Here is an 18316-nt window from a genome sequence, read left to right as displayed (position 1 = left end):
AGTTTCTAATTTGCAAGATTTTAAATGCCTTTTTGAAATCAACAGAATGGAGATGATTTGAGTCTCTGGCCTCAAGACTACATTGCAGTGTAACCTTCGGGATGAATGTCATCAAAACCACTGCTGCAATAGTTGCAGGGCTGTAAACACTCTGTGATTTGTCCATTGCTCTTCTTAAAGTATGACATGGAAAATAAGAGAAAAATATAATTACAGAAAAAAATCCAAACAAACCCCATGTGTTGTCCATATATTATTTCTTCTCTAAAATTTAACAGAATAGTCATATTTATATCTGCAGAATACAACTCAATCTAGACTGAGTAAAAGATACAGGTTTTAAACTATTCCAGAGGTATCTTGGTACAGGTATCTTGATGATGTGATCAAAACCTCTAAAATTTGTGAGCAAAGAGTACATTGTATGCTAGAAGTAAAAGCGCACTAGATACTGAGTTATTTCTTTATCTTCATACTTTCACAAGAATGGAAACTACCATTCCAGTGCTTGAAATCTAATTTGTATTCAACTTTTGTTCAGAGCTCAACATCCGCGTGCATGTTTTGAACTGTGCTATATTTAGACTGAAGAGATGAGGACAGAGAATTATGCAACTTAGAGGCATAAAATGTGATGGATGAAAAAAAAAATTAAAAATTAATTACATGTCCTTACTCTAGACAAAGAAACACTAAACTTTTCTTTAGAAATTACTGAACTTTAATACACATACATTGTAATAATAACTTCAAGTTATATAGTGGGCCACAATAATTTTTAAAAGACCCTTAATTTAGTTAATTGACTTTTCTTTGTTGTTGTTTTCACTAAAGGTATCAACAGCTGAGCTTTTTAGTAAGCCCTTTATTTGGAAGGGACAATGTTGAATTTCAGAACTTTTTGCCATCTTAAAAGGGGAAAGAGTTGGCATTCTAAGTTATTTGTCCTAAAACGTGACAAAAGTTTTTTTGCAGAGAGGGTATCAAAGAATGGGAGAGGGAGAAGGGGAAGAGAAGACTGAGGCTGGCTTTGGAAAAGCATATTGTATTAATACTTTCTACAGTTTCATTAGAAGACCTTGATAGAAGACTGCTTTGATACTTTTCAATCATTTGCCTTTGCTTGAGAGCCCTTCTTCCAGCATCTACAAGTGCACAACCTCTTGTAGGTCGTGCTGTCCTATTTTATGCCACTTCACTGAAGTCCTATTTTACAGAGAATAAATGTCAAAACTGAGAAGAGTAAAAAAGCTGTGTCTTTAGTGAATGAACTCTCCAGGTTGTTTTTCCTGAGATATTCTTTTAAGAGAAAAATATAACTAAACTTCTGTAAGAGAAAATATAAGTATTTAAGGTTGTATTTAGTCATGAATTCACATATAGGTTCATAGAGGTCTGCTAGTCCAACCTCTAGAGTGGGACTGTCAACTACTAATATGTTTTTTTTTAAATAGTCTCAGCCATCATATCAAACTTCCGCTTTTCTAAGTTTGCTGGAATCCTCCACAGCAGTAATAAAAGGGATACTAAAAATGTTTTTTTTAATGTAAGCACTCTCTCATACGACACAGACCATCTCTATGACAGTTCTAAGAAATTTTCATCACTAGTGGCAACACTGGAAATAGTGGTGCCTTAAAAAAATTAAGAACTTCAGTCAACAAAGCTTGCAAGTGCTTAGTTTTATTAATAACATATGCTTTGTTTAAATCTTCTGTGCTAATAAATTTTTCAATTGGAGTACCTATAAATTACTTAAAATCTGACATCTGTGCCTTAAGTTTGAGGATATACAATAAAGCTTCTGAGTATAGGTATGCACACATGCATTCAGAAATTTAATTGTGGGTGTATTTTCAGAACAAACACCCACTTACATAATTGAGTTGCATCTCTGGAGAAGTGATGAAGTCTTTTTATAAGGAACGGGAACAATGGCATAACATGCACAACTGTAAAAGAACTGTGTGTTGTATTGTGTTACTGAATTACTTATGGGTCACTGGGGGATTTTTTAGATTTGCATGCTTTTCCTGAAAGCAAAAACAAAACACAAACACACAAAAAAACCCCAAACCAACCAAACAAATCAGCAAAAAACCCACAAAACAATTGTATCTTATCTTTTAGAAATAATCCTATTTTAAATAAGTACTAAGATTCCAAGACTAAAGCCAAACATGGTCTAAACTAAAATTTATGCTGGAAAAAAAAAAAAAGATGATCAAAAGGTATTGAAAACATGCGCATTAGTACTAGGCAAAATTCTCCATGTGAATTAATATTTATATATAAATATTTATATATAACATTTGTATAATTTCAATTTTAATTGGAGTTTGTTTTTGTTTGAAGACTTCTAGAATTGAATATATAAAAATTTGTGGCCTTTGCAGAATTTCTAGATGCTTAAGAGCACTGAAAGACATGCTAAATATGTGTACTACTTAATACAAATTCTATCAGGACAATTCTAATAGTTCTTGAAAGGAAGATACAGGGTAGGAAAAAGTTAGTATTTTATGCTTCTGGAAAGAGTTTGTCCACAAGATCAGCTCTAGTGTTGATCTGTGTAGCTATATCTTGAAAAGCAATTTTTTCCTACTTTTTCATTATGTTTTGATTGTGAATTTTTGTTAGCACTCAGCAAGAAAGAATATTCTGGAAAGAAACTGGCAAATTTTTCAAGTAGACCTCTTCACAGTAATTTTGACCACCCGATCTTAATCACAGTATTTCAAAGTCTAACTTGAATCAGTTTTGTGAAATAGGCCATTGCTCTCTTCCTATTTCTGTCTGCTTTAAGTGGGAATATTGCTCTCACTTTTGAAATGCTGATAACTAAAACTGCATCTGCAAGAGATTGTTGGAAAAATTTAATATATTTAAAGTGTAGAAATTATGTGATGAAAAATAATCAATTTTTTTTTTAGTAGACCAAGTTTGGAAAAAAAAGAAAATTCCCATAAACCTCCTGTCTTCAATGCCTGTACCATTGAAATCTGCTTTTTAATGATGTTTCTGCAGACTTCAGAAACAAGAACAGGAGCATTAAAAGATCTGTAAAATATTTTAAACACTTCACACCAAAACAGGTGGTGTTGTAGAATGAAGTTCGCTAATGTTGAAGAATAAGAGACTTCAGCTGTATATGTTGGATGGAAATAAACAGACTTCTCTATAATGTTGCTCAGTATAGTACATCTCCTGGAACACATCCTGTGAGACAATTACTACTGATAATAATATTCTTCGATTGCTATGATGCTAATAAGAAAATAATGGACACTGTTCATAGCAGAAAGGATTTCCTGTCATATGCAACAATAGAAATAGCACTTATAGCATAGATAATGGAAGAGAAAAAGAATTCTGTGAAAGTAAAAAAAAAATAAATTCTCAGTAAATATAGCTGATGTTCCATTATAAATCAATACTGTTTATGTAATATTAATTTATAAAGTCTTAGAGGTTAGATCTATCATAAAACAAGACTGGACTCATTTAAGGTGATTATTGAAAGATATTTAAAGTCCAGCAGGGAAGACTTAAGAACACCTGAGGGAAGACAAGAGGAAACTGACATTTGCTCATTTGAAAGGCAGAGGAGCCCAAAGAGAAATTACTCACTACGTGCTGTCTGTAGAAAAAAGGGGTTAGATCACTGTAAAGAGAAACAGAGTAAAAGGCTCTGCCATCATAAGGTAAGATGGTACAGCATCCTAAGCTACTGAGTTTCAGAGTGGCTGTCTTGCTGAACCTGATCCTGGGAGTTCACTTGTGACTGCTGCATTGAACTACCACGTCTGCATTGAAAAGCTCTTCCTGCTGATAGATTAATTATAATACAAATTAAAAATGCAAAAGCCAATAGAAGAATATGCTAAAACCAGTGGTTTAGAGTCAAAGACAAAAATTGTTCCTGCAGATGTTAGCTGCAAGAATTAAAATTTCTTCTGGGATAGCACCTATGAAAGAAGTATTATCATAGAATCATAGAATGCCAGGTTGGAAGGGACTTCAAGGATCATCTGGTCAAACCTTTCTAGTTAACACTATAGTTTATATGAGAAGTCTCAGCACCCTGTCAAGCTGAGACTTAAAACTGTCCAATGTGGGTGAATCTACCACTTCCCTTGGGAGACTATTCCAGTGTTTGATTGTCCTCATGGTGAAAAATTTACCTCTTGTATTCAATTGTAATCTCCCTAGGAGCAGCATGTGCCCATTACCCCTTGTCTTTTCCATGTGACTCCTTGTAAATAGGGAATCTCCACCTTCTTTGCAGCCACTGTTTAAACACTGGCTTTTGATTGTGAAATCAAAGTATTCTTTTACCTGCTACTCCTGAAGAAGGAAATTATTTCTATCCTAGTGAGGTGGCACCATGATGACAAGAAAAACTGTCAGTTTTCAAGTCTCCTTGGATATGTATAGTTTGATTAGTAGAGGAGATCAAAAGGTAGCAGGCATCTATTGCATGGCTTTCTACAACTAAAGGAGGGACAGCTCAGTGACTTGCACATTTCCTCTCATTCATCTGTGCCCACCTGATACCTAACTCTATTTTGGTTGATACACAACCTGTGCCGTTTTAAGTGCAGGCTTTAAAAGGGAGTATGTGTAGCAATTGTTGCTCTGCAGTGCTGGACTTAGAGATGTCTATATACTGGCAAGACTTTAATGGCCACTTAAAAGAGTTGCTTGGACTGGTTGCTGAGATACTAGAAATGTAACTGTGAACGTAGAGTCCTATTTATGATGTCAATATGTCTATTGCTGAATGACCAGAAAAATATAGCATTCAAAATCTGTTTACCTGCTGCTGTCACTATGTATTGTCTGATACTTATAGATCATGTAAATATAAATGACACCTCTCAAATCTGAAACATTTAGTGAGGATACCTGGGATTATGTGTGTTCTTGTATGTATTTCCACACTGAAAATTTTTATCTTCCTTGTCTTTCCTTCCCCCTCCACCCTCAAATGAGAAACTTTAGTACTAAGGTATTGAAAATCATTTGGGAATTTCCCCCATGACTTTATTATTAAAAAAATCTGTCAAGAAAAGACACTTTATGTGGACTTTTGATGTGTAAGACAGTACCTGTGGTGAGCTAGTCAACTGGCACAGTATACATACATTCTTACCATGAAGAACATAAGAATTGCTTATAATATTTATCTTATTTCACTGTTTTAATACAAAAAAGTTACAATGAAGTTGTTGGTCCATTCTCTGACAGTCTCTGTATTTATTATACAGAATTACGCAACTTTTTTGCAGTTCATGGTTCATAGTATGTTCTTATTCAGAGTAGCCATTAATAAAGGTAGAATAATAATTCTATTAAACCTACTAGGTATTTTCCGTAAAATCTGCCTCCTTTATTTTGTAACTATAGTTTTCTATGGACTTTTTAATGGAAAAATTCCTTAACAAGAAAACTGACTTGCTGTGGTTTTGTGAGTTTACTCATTGCTATCAGTATATAATAAAGCTATATATGTAACTACTTTTTAAGTCTTACACTTAAAATCTCACTGAAAATTCATGACTAAAATATGAGGATTAATCAGTTGATTGCCTGCAAAGGCAAACCTTAGTTCTGTCAGAATTAATACTAATGAGCACACAATGACTTTTTCTTCCCTGTTCTCTCTCTCTTTTCTATTGAACTATGTATTACAGCTTCAGGTTTTGTAGATGACACCATCTCAGCAGTCGCTGTAAGAGAGCAACACCATTTTCTGCAGTTGACCTATCTACACTTTTAATATTGCAAGTGAGAAAAAGGACTTGCATTAGCTAATATTGAACCTATAAGCTGCATGTTTGTATAGGGTATCACAGGTTGTATGTTTATTTTCACCAGAAATGCTACAGTATATTTTTTCTTTCTTTTACCCACTCCTGCCCATACGTGGTTCCCAGAGTACAGAAAATTAAGGTATTTTCTTTGTATATGCAGCTGGTGAGAATATAAAAAGAAATAGCGTCAGTTGGACAGACTAATAATCTTCTGCCCATGGGAAATTATTGTAAAGGGCCAGTCTCCTACAGGATTTGGAGAGCTGGTGATAATCAGTGAAACTGATGGAGAGGGAATAGTTTGGGCTTTTTTGTGGTTTTGTTTGTTTGTTTGTTTATTTATTGTGTTTTGTTTTTTTTTTTCCTCTGAGTTAATAATATTAACTTTGTGGGATGACCATCTTTCCCTTCACAAATAAATGTGTGTTTGATCTCTGATGCTTTGAGTGTTAACTTGTTTGGGTCTGAGCAAAAGCATACTAAAGCACTGGCATAGCTTCTGAGGATTTACCTGGATAAACTTTGGGTGAATCTTTAGAACACTTCCAGGGCAGAACTTTCTGAGAACTATCACAAGTACAGAGCAGGGAATTCAGAAATATCTTTTGGACTTACGAAGTCTGGTTTTAGAGATCATCTGCTTGTTGCTGTGTTATTTCCCTGGGGTTCAAAGCATCATAGAATCATATAATGTCAAGTTGGAAGGGACCTCAAGGATCATCTGATCCAACCTAGGTAATGCTATAGTTTATATGAGATGGCTCAGCACCCTGTCAAGCTGAGGCTTAAAACTGTCCAATGTGGGTGAATCTACCACTTCCCTTGGGAGACTATTCCAATGTTTGATTGTTTTAACAATATGATTTCTAATCCCTCTTAGTAGCATATTTCCCCACAGAACACAGAGGGAATGTAACATGCCAGCTGCATTTGACTTCTCAGGGAAGCTTTTTCATGCTAGTTTTCTTTGAGTAAAAGCTGTCTTTATCTGTGAAAAAATTTGCTGTTGCAACAAAATCTGAGCAGAACCTGTGTTAGTATTTACAAGAGCTAAAGGCTATGAGTTTTTCTTCCAAATCCTCTTAGTTTTGTGTAGAAAGTGTTTGTTTTCTTGTCCTTTACTTGGTTTGGATTGCTTGTTTATTCAGTTCAATATTGATGAGTTGTAATAGCAGATTGGTGTCTCACTAGCAGAGATTTTCAATAGTAGCACAAGAGTGGCAGAAAGCAAATCACATATAAATTAACGAAGTATTTGAAATATGTACTTTTTTCTCTGCATACATCTTCCTTTCAAACTCTTAAGAGAGACAGAGTAATTGTCAGTTAGGCTTTGGTTTTATTTGGTTTAGTTTTATTTTGTTTTTACTTTAAAAAATCCAGGCAATTCTGTGTATGACAATTGCAGAAAATTTCACTGCAGTACTCCATTTAAGTATCCCTTTTATTCCTGCTGCAGAGGATTCTTTATAACTGAGGTTTTAACTATCTCCAGTTACCATGAGCTGTTACTTCATTTTCCTCCCTTTCAATTAGGTTAAAATATATAATGAAGGTCTTTGGGGTTTAAGGCTTTAATTCTTTGGCAAATTTATCCTATAGGGTACAGTAATGCAGTGATAAAATGTCAAGAAAACAGCTTGGATACTAGAGATTACCTTGATCATTATAACTAGTAGGATCCTGCTTGAATCCTGCTACATCTTCATTTTGCAGAATAGCCTTTTTTCTATAGAAAAGTAATTTCTCCATAAAATCTAGCAGAAGCCATAATACATAAAGGATGCAACTTCATAAAAATAATACATTTCATTTGTAGGAAGCCAACATGATTGATTCATACAACCTGTTACTTCAGAAGGTTATTGAATGACATGTCATGAATAAATGCAATTTTTAGAATCGGTACTGTTTTCTGAAGTGCAATATATCAGAGGATGTTTGAAGGGCTTTTCTTCAATATTGTTTAGTCTCAATGTATTTAAGGATTTTTCATATGCTTCATTCATGCATGCATTCCTGGCACTGAGTAGGTATTTCACAGCAGGATGTATAGATTCCAGTTGACTTTCACCTATATATACCAGCGTGGCTGGTTTTGCAAGATATTCTAGATATATGCTGAAATGGCAACGTGCATCCAAGAATAAAATACTCTTAACTTTCCAGTTCTATTTTCAGGATCAATTGCTATTAGAAGTAACTCACCTACATAAATATATGGTTGCACTTATATTCAGTTAAAATTGTTTTTCTTTATTGAAATTGTTCTTCATTAAATCCCATGCAAAGCCCACCACTTCAACCTATTTTATCAGTCAAAACAACAGGATTTTGAGGACTGTGTTGTCTCTGCTAAGACAAGGGTGGTTTTTTTTGTGTTAATGCAGAGGAACATAAGCATAGATTTGGTAGAATACTAGCTGATGTAAACCTAAAGAATTATTTTGGATTCTAAAGCTGAATTTGAGCATGTAACTCTCTAAATTTGAGCTGTAAAAATTATCTGGGTTTTTGTCCCTCAGTAGTTTAAAACAGATGTTTGTGATTACTGTTCTGTTTGGAAGCTCTGCTTCATGTTAAGGCATTCTGTTGAAAGTTTTTGATTTTGCAAAATTTATTTTCACAAATCCTCACCTTCTTAACATAAAATATTAAGGATCTGAGTAGATAGATGCCATCTTTCAATGTAAGTGTGTTATTTTTGATTTTGTGTAAAGGACTGGATAAAGATCTAAATAAGAAATCTACCTCAGTAACTCCAACTTGTCTGTTTCTCAGCATTAAGTTCCCTTGTAGGTATGCTAAATGCCTTTAAATTTTTGGAGAACAAAGTGATGAGTGATAACTAAATATGTGTAGATGATGCTGCATGTTAGGTTAGTAAGCTCATATATAGAAGAGTCAAAAATTAAGCTTTATTGCAATGTTAATTTCATTACTTCAATATGATATGATTAAAAATTAAGGAAAGAAGTAATATTTTTTCTTCTGTAAATATGACTTTCCACTGCACTATTATTTGTGGTCTGTCATACTGAAGTGGACTATGTTTATTTGTAACTAGTAATGTGATAAAATGTAGGGAAAAAATGTTATTTCCAACAAAATCTTCTGATGAGTGAAGTAAGATAGTTACTTCAGTTCAGCTTGAAAAGTTACTCAAATTCAGTATTAAAATATACTAAAACTTACTTACTCTGTAGATTTGTTGTTGGATTTTTTTTCTGATTACATTTGGAAGAGTACCTGTGCTAGGAGGTACAACCCTTGGTACAAATTCTGGCTACATTGTTCATAAATAGCTGCTACACATGCATTAAACTCACTGAAATGATTGAGATTTCTTGAGAGTTGTAATTTCTGGGATTTTCCTTCTGGATGTCTACTAAAACTGCTTTAACCAAATTTTTGGTACATTTTGATGTTTATTTGTCATCTACTGTGAAGTCAGGTACAGAGCAAACAGTATTGATTTTCCTCCAAATGTGTGACTGAAGTTAGCCTTGCCAAAACTGAGTCAGAAATGCAGAAAGCCAAATGCAACAGTTTTTTTAAGTAATCATAACATCAGTACAAATTTAAATTATAACTAATGCTGATCTACTGTACTGAGTGCATTATTTGTGTAGTGTGTTCTTCTGTACTTGAATTGCCCTGCTGACAGTTCAAAGCAGAGTAACGGTGGTGAGCTTTTAAGCTCTGGGTGTCTTAAGCATTTTTAAAACTGTATAACACTTTTCACACAAATGCAATATGCAACTCTTTACAGATATGTAGCCTCCCTCGTTTTCAAACACATAAAATCCCCTCAAACTTCAGATCCTGTAGATACAGTGTTTATATACAAAGTAGTTTAATTAGTATAGGAATAGCTAGAAAATTATTATGGTGTGCTTTGTTTTCACAGAACTCTCTAATAATAAAGTAAATAATTTTATGGATTAAATGTATAGCGTGTGACTGTAAGACCATAAATTATATCATGTACATCTGTGTGAATCTATAATGGTATGTTATAGCAGCAGAAAGATTACATACATATGCTATTACTGGGTGAATTGTCCATAATCATCTCTCTAACCATACTGATTCTCACTAACTGCAATGAAACCCATGAGGATTGATCTAACCTGAGATGAAACAGTTTGCAGCAGATGTTTCTATATTTCATTTCTTCCTGACTTTAAATGCCAGCAGATTTGCAATCTTGAAAATAATGATAATAATAAAAGCACCATAATAATTCTTAGGATTTGAACTATGACACCAAAAATATCTAAGGACTATTCTATAAAGCTGCAGAAGGTCATACTACAAGGTTTATAAACTAGGGATATAACCTTGCTTCCTAATTAAGATGATATTGTGAAGCTCAAGTGTACATGCAAGGTTATCATGCATGAGGAATGTTTCCATTTTAGATAGCTTTCATAACACCTTCAGACAGCATTTTTTATTAAAGGCATTACTAGTGATCTTTTGGGGGTATATTTGTGGGGTTTTTGATCCTGTCTTTACAGTTTAAACAGCTTTGCTTTTATTGCCATAGCTTTGTGGTAGATACTGTGGTCATGTTTAAAAAAACCCAACATGTTGAAATAGGCAAGAGTGTGTGGAGAGTTAGAATCTTTAAAAAGGGGGAGAACCTCCTGAGGCTTTTTGTGTCTTGTGGTAAAGTCTTGGCCTCACATCTCAGATCTGCTGACATAAGCCCATAACCTCATGCCTCTGGGCAGGGCTAGGGGTTATTTTTGCTTCTCCTCTTGTTAGGGGCAGGGAAGAATGGGTGTCAGATTGTTGTGAAGAATCTCTGCTCTGCTGCTGGGAGATATGGGAGTTCCCAGAGGTGTAGTAAAGGAGCAGGATCTGGCCTTGTTTCCCTGCTTCTCTGCACTCTCTATGCTGGTTCAGGAGCTTGGTGCTTTGCAGTAGTGTTCCACATCTCTTGCTTTGTCACCCAAAATGCACTTAGTGCAGTGTTAACTGTATCTAAAAGAAGCAGACAGTGAAATCAGTGGTGTTCAGGAAAGGAAACAGCACTGTTTCCAGGGCATCTTAATTTCAAAGGTGGCCAGAAATGTAGGTGTGGGAGAGATGGCATGCCCTGTTACAACAGTCCTTGCTTTTGTCTTTTTAATACAAAGTGTTGGTAACTCAAGTAGATGGCTTACAATAATGGGGGTTTTGGCTTCTTTTTTGTTCCAATTGACCTTACTTAGCAATAGCTTAAATCCTGTAACTTGTTCTGTAGCTGAGGTCTGAATGGTTTTGTTTTCCCGTTTTCCTCTTGGGCCTTTTTATAAATAATAACTATTTTCAGTTTCTCTTAGATTTTACTTGAATGCATTACAAGTGTAGTTCCACTGAAGCGATAAGTTGTCACCCCATATCTCCTCTCCCTTTGTCAAAGTATGCATAGAATAATCAAAAAGTGGTGAGTATCAAAGCAATGATTAAAATGGCTTTACTGTGACAACTATTTTTATTTTTATTATTGTGAATGCTACAGTTTTTAATTTGTGAGTCAAGATTATGCGGAGATTTTAATAATTAATCAATCTATTACAGTATTTCAAGTAAGATATAAAAAAGGAATCTCCAAAGATTAATAAAAATGGAGCAGCACTGGAAGTCGAATTTCTGACTGGAAAGATTTCGGAAGTCACGTGGGGGTGGTAAGGTTATATTGTTCCAAATGATCTAGAATCCTTTTATCTCACTTGTGAGATAAAGCTACTCAGATTCAATCCTTAGCAACAGCATCTACTTCCCTCTGCAAGCTCCCAAGCAATGAAAATCATTCCCATATGATATTGCAAGGGGCAGTGATTCAGTCTCACCAGACCACATGTATGTTGAGTTACTGCAGTCACAGACTGATATATAGTTGCACAGGTAGTGGGATCTAGAGGTATATTTTTTTTTTCTGATTTGCCCATCTTATAAAAATGAGAGAAGAAAGGTGTTGTTTAAAGAGGTTCTGGTATGCCATGGACTCAGCAGGTAATTTCAACAGAAGCTTTCTCAGGTTTGTACTGAACAAGTTTGGGCCTTCTAATTGGTACTTTAATAAAAGGAAATCTAAATACAGCATTACTTAATGCTATCTTTCTAAATTTCTTCAGAAAAAAAAAGCTACAGTATAGGGTTAGATATTATCTTGTTTGCCCTTGATACAAATTTTGAAATATTTTTTGTTGAGCAGTATGTGCTCATCCAAGAATGCTGTAAAACTCATTTAATTACCAAGTATTTGGCATTCCTTCAACTACCCATGTGTGAAAAAGAGATATATAAAACTCAAAGGAAATACTAAATATTATGGAGACAACACAGTGAGTGGTTCTTGTTCTCTCTGTTGTTAAAGGGCTGATGCTGATTTCTTTCATAATGACTACCCCAATTATCTAAGGACTTTCAAAGTCTTTTAGAAGTTTTGATTACAGCCAATGGCATCCTAAACTAGGCCAGGGATAAAAGAATATCTCATAGTTAGTGAATAGGCTTCTGTATAACAGAGGTGCCTTATGAAAGGCAAATGTTTGTTTGCTGTGTGCTCACATCTGCACCTATTTATTTATGTCTATAGGTAAATTCATATGCTAATACTTTTTCAAATACTGAGATGCAAAGTGTCTGTTGGTGTAACCAGATAAAATGCAGCTGAAATGCAATGGAACTGTATATGTTTATGCCAGCTTTAAAGACAGAATATAGGTTAAAAAAAATAAATCCCAAATCCCTTTATTCCCGGTTTCTCTCCCTCCTTCCCCCCAGCGGCACAGGGGGACAGGGGATGGGGTTTAGAGTCAGGTCACAGGCTGGTGGTTCCTCCCATGCCGTCCTCCTCAAGAAGAAGGATTCCTTACAGTCCTTCCCTGCTTCCCCACGGGGTCCCTCCCATGGGAGAGAGTCCTTCACGAACCTCTCCTTCATGAGTCCTTCCCATGAGGTCCAGAGCTGCTCCAGCCTGGGCTCCCCACAGAGTCAGGGGCTGCTTCGGGAACAGCCAACTCTCCTGGTGCTGGGGTGTTCCAAAGCTGCGTAATCAGAGTCCACTGGCAGCAAATCCAAGTCCACTGGCCAAATTCACCCCTCCTGGCACCTTCAGGGAATGTTCCACCACATTCCTCCACGAGTGCAGGGAGACAGCCTGCCATCTCGCCATGGGTTGCAGGGAATCTTCTACTCGGGCACCTTCTTCCCCTTCTTCCTCACCAACCACCAGCACTGCTCTCCTTCCCCAGCACCCCTCTCCTCCTACAGCACAGCTTTTCCCCCCCATGCCCCATCTTTCTCTGCTCAGGTTTTATATCAGTTCTATTGTATGTTAATCACTGAGGCTCATCTATTGTACCTCTAGTGGCTCTTTGGCTGGGTTTGGAGCAGTGGGAGCTTCTCACCTTCTTACCAGAGCCACCCCTGGCGCCCTTCCCCCACTACCAAAAAACCCACCAAACCAAACCAGAACACTATGCTTTTCTAGTTTTCCAATTACTAGGGATGCTGTTGATATACCAGATCTAACTGACACTTTACATTATAAAAACATACAATTCTGTCATATTAAAAAGCAAATAAACAAAAAAGAAACCTGGAAAAAAACCAACTTACTCTGTCAGTTGGCACAAAACTTCTGTTACCTTATCACCAGCTGTCCAAAATTCAGGTCATCTGTACAAAGTGGATTCCACATCTGTATTAAAACTCACTACTACTGGTGGTGGGGACTGTAGGTTGATCAGTTTTTCTAAAGAGAAGTCTGTGAGGACTGTAAATCATTAAGAGCAGATAATGGACATAAGAAAATCAATACAAGATTTGAAATTGAGGCAATGGTTTTTACCTTGATAAAGAGCTTCTTAGGAAAAGTAAGATCAACTGAAAATACACACAGACTGAAAAAAACCCACCAACAGAATTACAGAATATTAGTGGCTGGAAGGAACTTCTGAAGATCAGAGTCCAACCCCGCTGCCAGAGCAGGACCAACAAACCAAGTAAACAAACAAAAAAACACCAAAGAAACAAAAAATAAACAACTAGGGCAAATCACTCAGAAAGGCATCCAGACAGGTCTTGAAAGTCTCCAGAGGAGACCACAACCTCTCTGGGGAGCCTGTTCCAGTGCTCTGTAACCCTCACAGCAAATAAGTTCTTTCTCCTGGTGAGGTGGAACTTCCTGTGCTCGAATTTGAATCCATTGCTTCTCATCCTATCACAGGGCACAAGTGAAAAGAGGTTGTCCCTGCCAGGGACAACACTCTGGCAGGTGTTCCAGTCCCTTAGTCATCCTTGTAGCCCTCTTCTGGACTCTCTCAAGTAGGTCCCTGTCCCTCTTGAACTGGGGAGCCCAGAACAAGTGAGGTCTAACCAGGGCTGAGTAGAGGGGGACCAGAACCTCCCTCGATCTGCTGAAGACACTCCTCTTAATGCACCCCAAGATACCATTGGCCTTTTTGGCCACAAGGGCACATTGTTGTTGCATGGATAACTTGTTGTCTACCAGGACTCCAAGGTTCTTCTCCATGGAGCTGCTCTCTAGCACATCACCTCCTAGCCTGTGCTGGTGCATTTTGTTGGTCCTTCCCAGGTTCAGGACTCTGTGCTTGCTCTTGTTGAATCTCATTAGGTTCCTCTTTGCCCAGCTCTCCAGTCTGTCCAAATCTCACTGAATGGCTGCACAGCCTTCAGGTGAATCAGCCAATCCTCCCAGCTTTGTGTCATCAGCAAACTTGCTGAGAAGACACTCTGTCCCATCATCAAGTCATTGATAAAGTTGTTGAGCAGGTCTGGACTCGGCACTGATCCCTGAAGGCCTCCACTAGTTACAGGTCTCCAGCTGGACTCTACACCATTGACCACCACACTTTGAGATTTATTGTGTAGCCAGTTCTTAATCCATCTCCCTATCCATTCTTTTATCCCACATATTCCGAGTTTGCTCACAAGGATGTTATGGAGACTGTGTCAAAAGCCTTGCTAAGGTCAAGGTAGACTACATCCACTGGTCTCCCTGCGTCTATCCCTTCAGTCACAACATCATAGAAGGCTATCAGATTAGTCAGGCATGATTTCCCCTTAGTAAATCCATGCTGACTACTCCTGATAACCTTCTTCTATTCCCTGTCATTAGAGATGAACTCCAAAATCAACCACTCCCACCCAGATCCCAGAAGAACCAGGAGTAATAAAAAAAAAGTGACACTTTTATTAAATGAGTAAGTATGTTCCCTTTGGGCAGTTGGTGCTGTTGTTTTTAATAAGGTCAAAATAGCATAAATATCCTCTATCTGTGTTACCTGTGTTACCTGCAGACTTTGAGCTTTTCACACCATAATTATGTGAAGAGTTAATATACTTTAATGAAAAGATTGTGAGAGTAGTGTTGTAGCTTTGACAAAGTAAGGTGCATCACTGCCAAGATGTTATTTTAAGAAAGTACTATCTAATATAGGTGATTTGTGATGTCCCAGAGAGTAATGACATTTGTTTCAAGAAATATGATATTTTTTGCTTTCCCCCAGGTTAGGTGAAGTAATTTCTGAGATAGGAAGTGCAGTTGTACAGTTGCCACTTTACAACCTTAGAAGTAAAAGCCTAAAACATGTATGCTTTCTTAGAAAGAAGGTCTTCATAATTAAATGTATTGATACTGTAGTGCAGTGGTAGGTTTTTAAAAGAAAACACTTATTTTGACTAATAACATTAATATGAGATAAAGACAACAGGATAGTGTTAGTATTATTATATCAGAATGTGGCTAATTAAGTTTAATTGTTTTAATGACACTATATTTGCTGCTTACACTCAGTTGAAAATGCATCACACTGAGAGGAAGACTCTTTTTAGCTCCTTCTGCTCATATTCTCTTGATTTTGTTTCTTTATTTTTTGTTGGGGAAGGTGTTAATCTGAATAATAATCCATGAATCCTGAATAACCTGTTAATAATATGGTCCAAATTAAATAGTCCCGTGTCCTTGTGTTGTGTCATTACATTTTGTAGAATTTTGGAATAAATAAGTCTCCACATATAGCCAGTGGCACCATTAACTAGCGTTGAGGGTTTTCTTGTTTTTCAGTGTATCCTTAAAATAATAACAGAATTATGTATGGTAGAGCTTTGCAAGTACTGAAGAGGAGAATGAAGTAAAAATATTTTCACAGATTGTAAAGCTAGATTAATACCTAATCCCTTACTTGCACAATATAGTCTAGAGGATTATCTTTAATCAACTTCTTTTTGAACTGCAAATGTATTCTTATTTGATAATCCAATTATGATTTTAAACTTCTGATTATGGCAATACAATCAGAATGCTTGGTAAATTGTCTAATCAAGTATGTCATTGCTTAAAAATGCATTTTAAATTATATACATTGTTTTTCTCATAAAAATGAGAGGATAAGATTGGTTTGGTTTGTGCTTTCTGGAGGATTTTATTTTTCATTACATGTTCTCAAAATTTAATAATCTGAATCATTTTTCCTTAGGAATTTTGTCATTGAACTAAGTAAGAAGACTGGATGCTGTTGTCTAGTAATGGTCACACTGGTGCTTATTTCAAGCTTGTGGGTTTTTTTCTGTGCATACAAGCTTATACTAACTGCTGATTGTGTGGTGTTAAAACCTGCAATGAATGTTTCTCAATGGTATCGATACCCTCATAGAAAAAGGGTATAAATGTGAAAGTTAGAAATGCATTGAGTTATTTCTGGAAGTACTTTATCTAATGACAGCCTTATTATTGTTTTAATATTCAAAATTCATGGATTTACCTGCATCTCAGGAACTGTCAAATTTGGCACACTTAAAAGAAATTGAAACAAAAAAGTCTGCAGAGGACTGACAATCAATATGTATAAATTGATGAATTTGGATTACTTATGTAGAAATAACTGATGTTCTCAGAATTTTCCAGACTTGTAAAATAAAATAATTTAAACATTTCTTCCTACATCAACTATATAACTGAATGCATTTGTGATAATGTCCACTTTTAAAGAAAAGCTAATATAATCCTTTTGGTTTTGTTTGCAGATTTTCAGACGTTGTTGGTTGGTTTTCAAAAAGGCTTCCAGTAAAGGACCCAGGAGGCTAGAAAAATTTCCAGATGAGAAGGCAGCATATTTCAGGAACTTTCACAAGGTAAGTCATGCCTTTCTTGTGAACAGAAGCGTTGCCAGTTTACCTCTCTTACTTGAAAACAGTGTGGTTTTGATATATCAAATTTGCAAACAGTATGGTGAGAATTAGATTGAAAACCTAATCCTGAACCAAAAGCACAGTAAAATGTCTTTAAATCTCAGTGATGCAGTGAGTTGTCACACACTTTTTTTTCCAGATGAGCACAAAACTCCAAATGTGTATAAAGTGATACACTGATTTTTCTAATTTTTTTTTTTTCTGAAAACATTAGTATTTTGGAAATGTGTAAAATTGGCTGCTTACTCAAAGGTTTAACCATTAGTTATTCATTAAGTATTGAACAAATTCTGAAAATGCTAAATGCCTCAGTTGTTAATGTGACACTGGTTGAATATGTAATGTTTTTCCCAGAACTCGTTAACATGTCAATGGCAAATACTTTTAAGGGTAAAAATTCAGGATTCACCAAACTATATTCTCCCTGCTTTCTCTGTGACTGTCACTTCTGTACTGGAAAACAGGATATTTATACACGGGGTTTTGTTTGTTTCTTGTAAGTTACTGTTATCAGCTCCTCGAATCAGTTAGTAGACTTCAAGTTAGCTAATCCTAAAACAGGACAGGGATCTATGCTTGTACTATTGTCTTCTCCCCAGTCACCTTTAGCTTTATGTTACATCAATCTTAGTTATGTTACAATTGGCAAATGGTCACACAGCAAGTAATGAAAGATTATGGATGTAAGTCTAGATCTCTTGAAGACAGGTCTAAAGTTTTTTTATTGTAAAACTACAAATAAGCCTTTAAATTCCCGAAACTTATTGATATCTTCAATACCAGCTGTGTATATAATAAATAGCATACCATTAGCCTATGAATATTTTCTGAGAAGAGCCCCACTAATTTCATGTTGCCAGAAATCCAACTTATGACCTTATATTTGTATCCAGGTTTAGGACAGACATGTACAAGACTATTGGCACTTTCAGTGATGTGCCACAATGGCAATTTTCCTTGCATGAGCAGGAGGTCTATATGGAGCAAAAAGTACTCTTCTTTTCAACATAAATTAAAAAAAAACCACCAACATTTATTTTCAAAATGTAACTTAATGATGGGTCTTTAAAGAGATTAATTAGATGGTTTGGGCTGATAGCTGTAGAGTTGGCTGAAATCCCAAAGAGATCCTTTATCTATGAAATTTGTATGGAATAGCAACAGGGCAGAAGGATGGAAGTGTGGAGCTCAGGGGGGAACATCTGTGGGGTTTTATCTGGGGGTTTTTGAATGTGTTATTACCTATAGCATACTTCATTTGTAAAAGCACTTCAGAAATACTTTTATAG

The 18316-nt window shown here is 36.0% G+C and overlaps 1 protein-coding gene across 1 annotated transcript in view; it reads left to right on the top strand.

Moving 5' to 3' along the window:
• Window positions 1-18316, top strand: part of DOK6 (docking protein 6) — a 242296-nt gene that overhangs the window by 82633 nt on the left and 141347 nt on the right. Inside the window, exon 2 of the mRNA XM_051612120.1 lies at window positions 16863-16970. Coding sequence (XP_051468080.1) covers window positions 16863-16970 — 108 coding nt within the window. The remainder of the gene's footprint in view (window positions 1-16862; window positions 16971-18316) is intronic.

The sequence above is a fragment of the Apus apus genome, chromosome 2 (assembly GCF_020740795.1).
Source record: "Apus apus isolate bApuApu2 chromosome 2, bApuApu2.pri.cur, whole genome shotgun sequence".
NCBI lineage: Eukaryota > Metazoa > Chordata > Aves > Apodiformes > Apodidae > Apus > Apus apus.
Note: the sequence above shows the minus strand (reverse complement) of the source record. Positions and strands in the feature narration are given on the sequence as shown.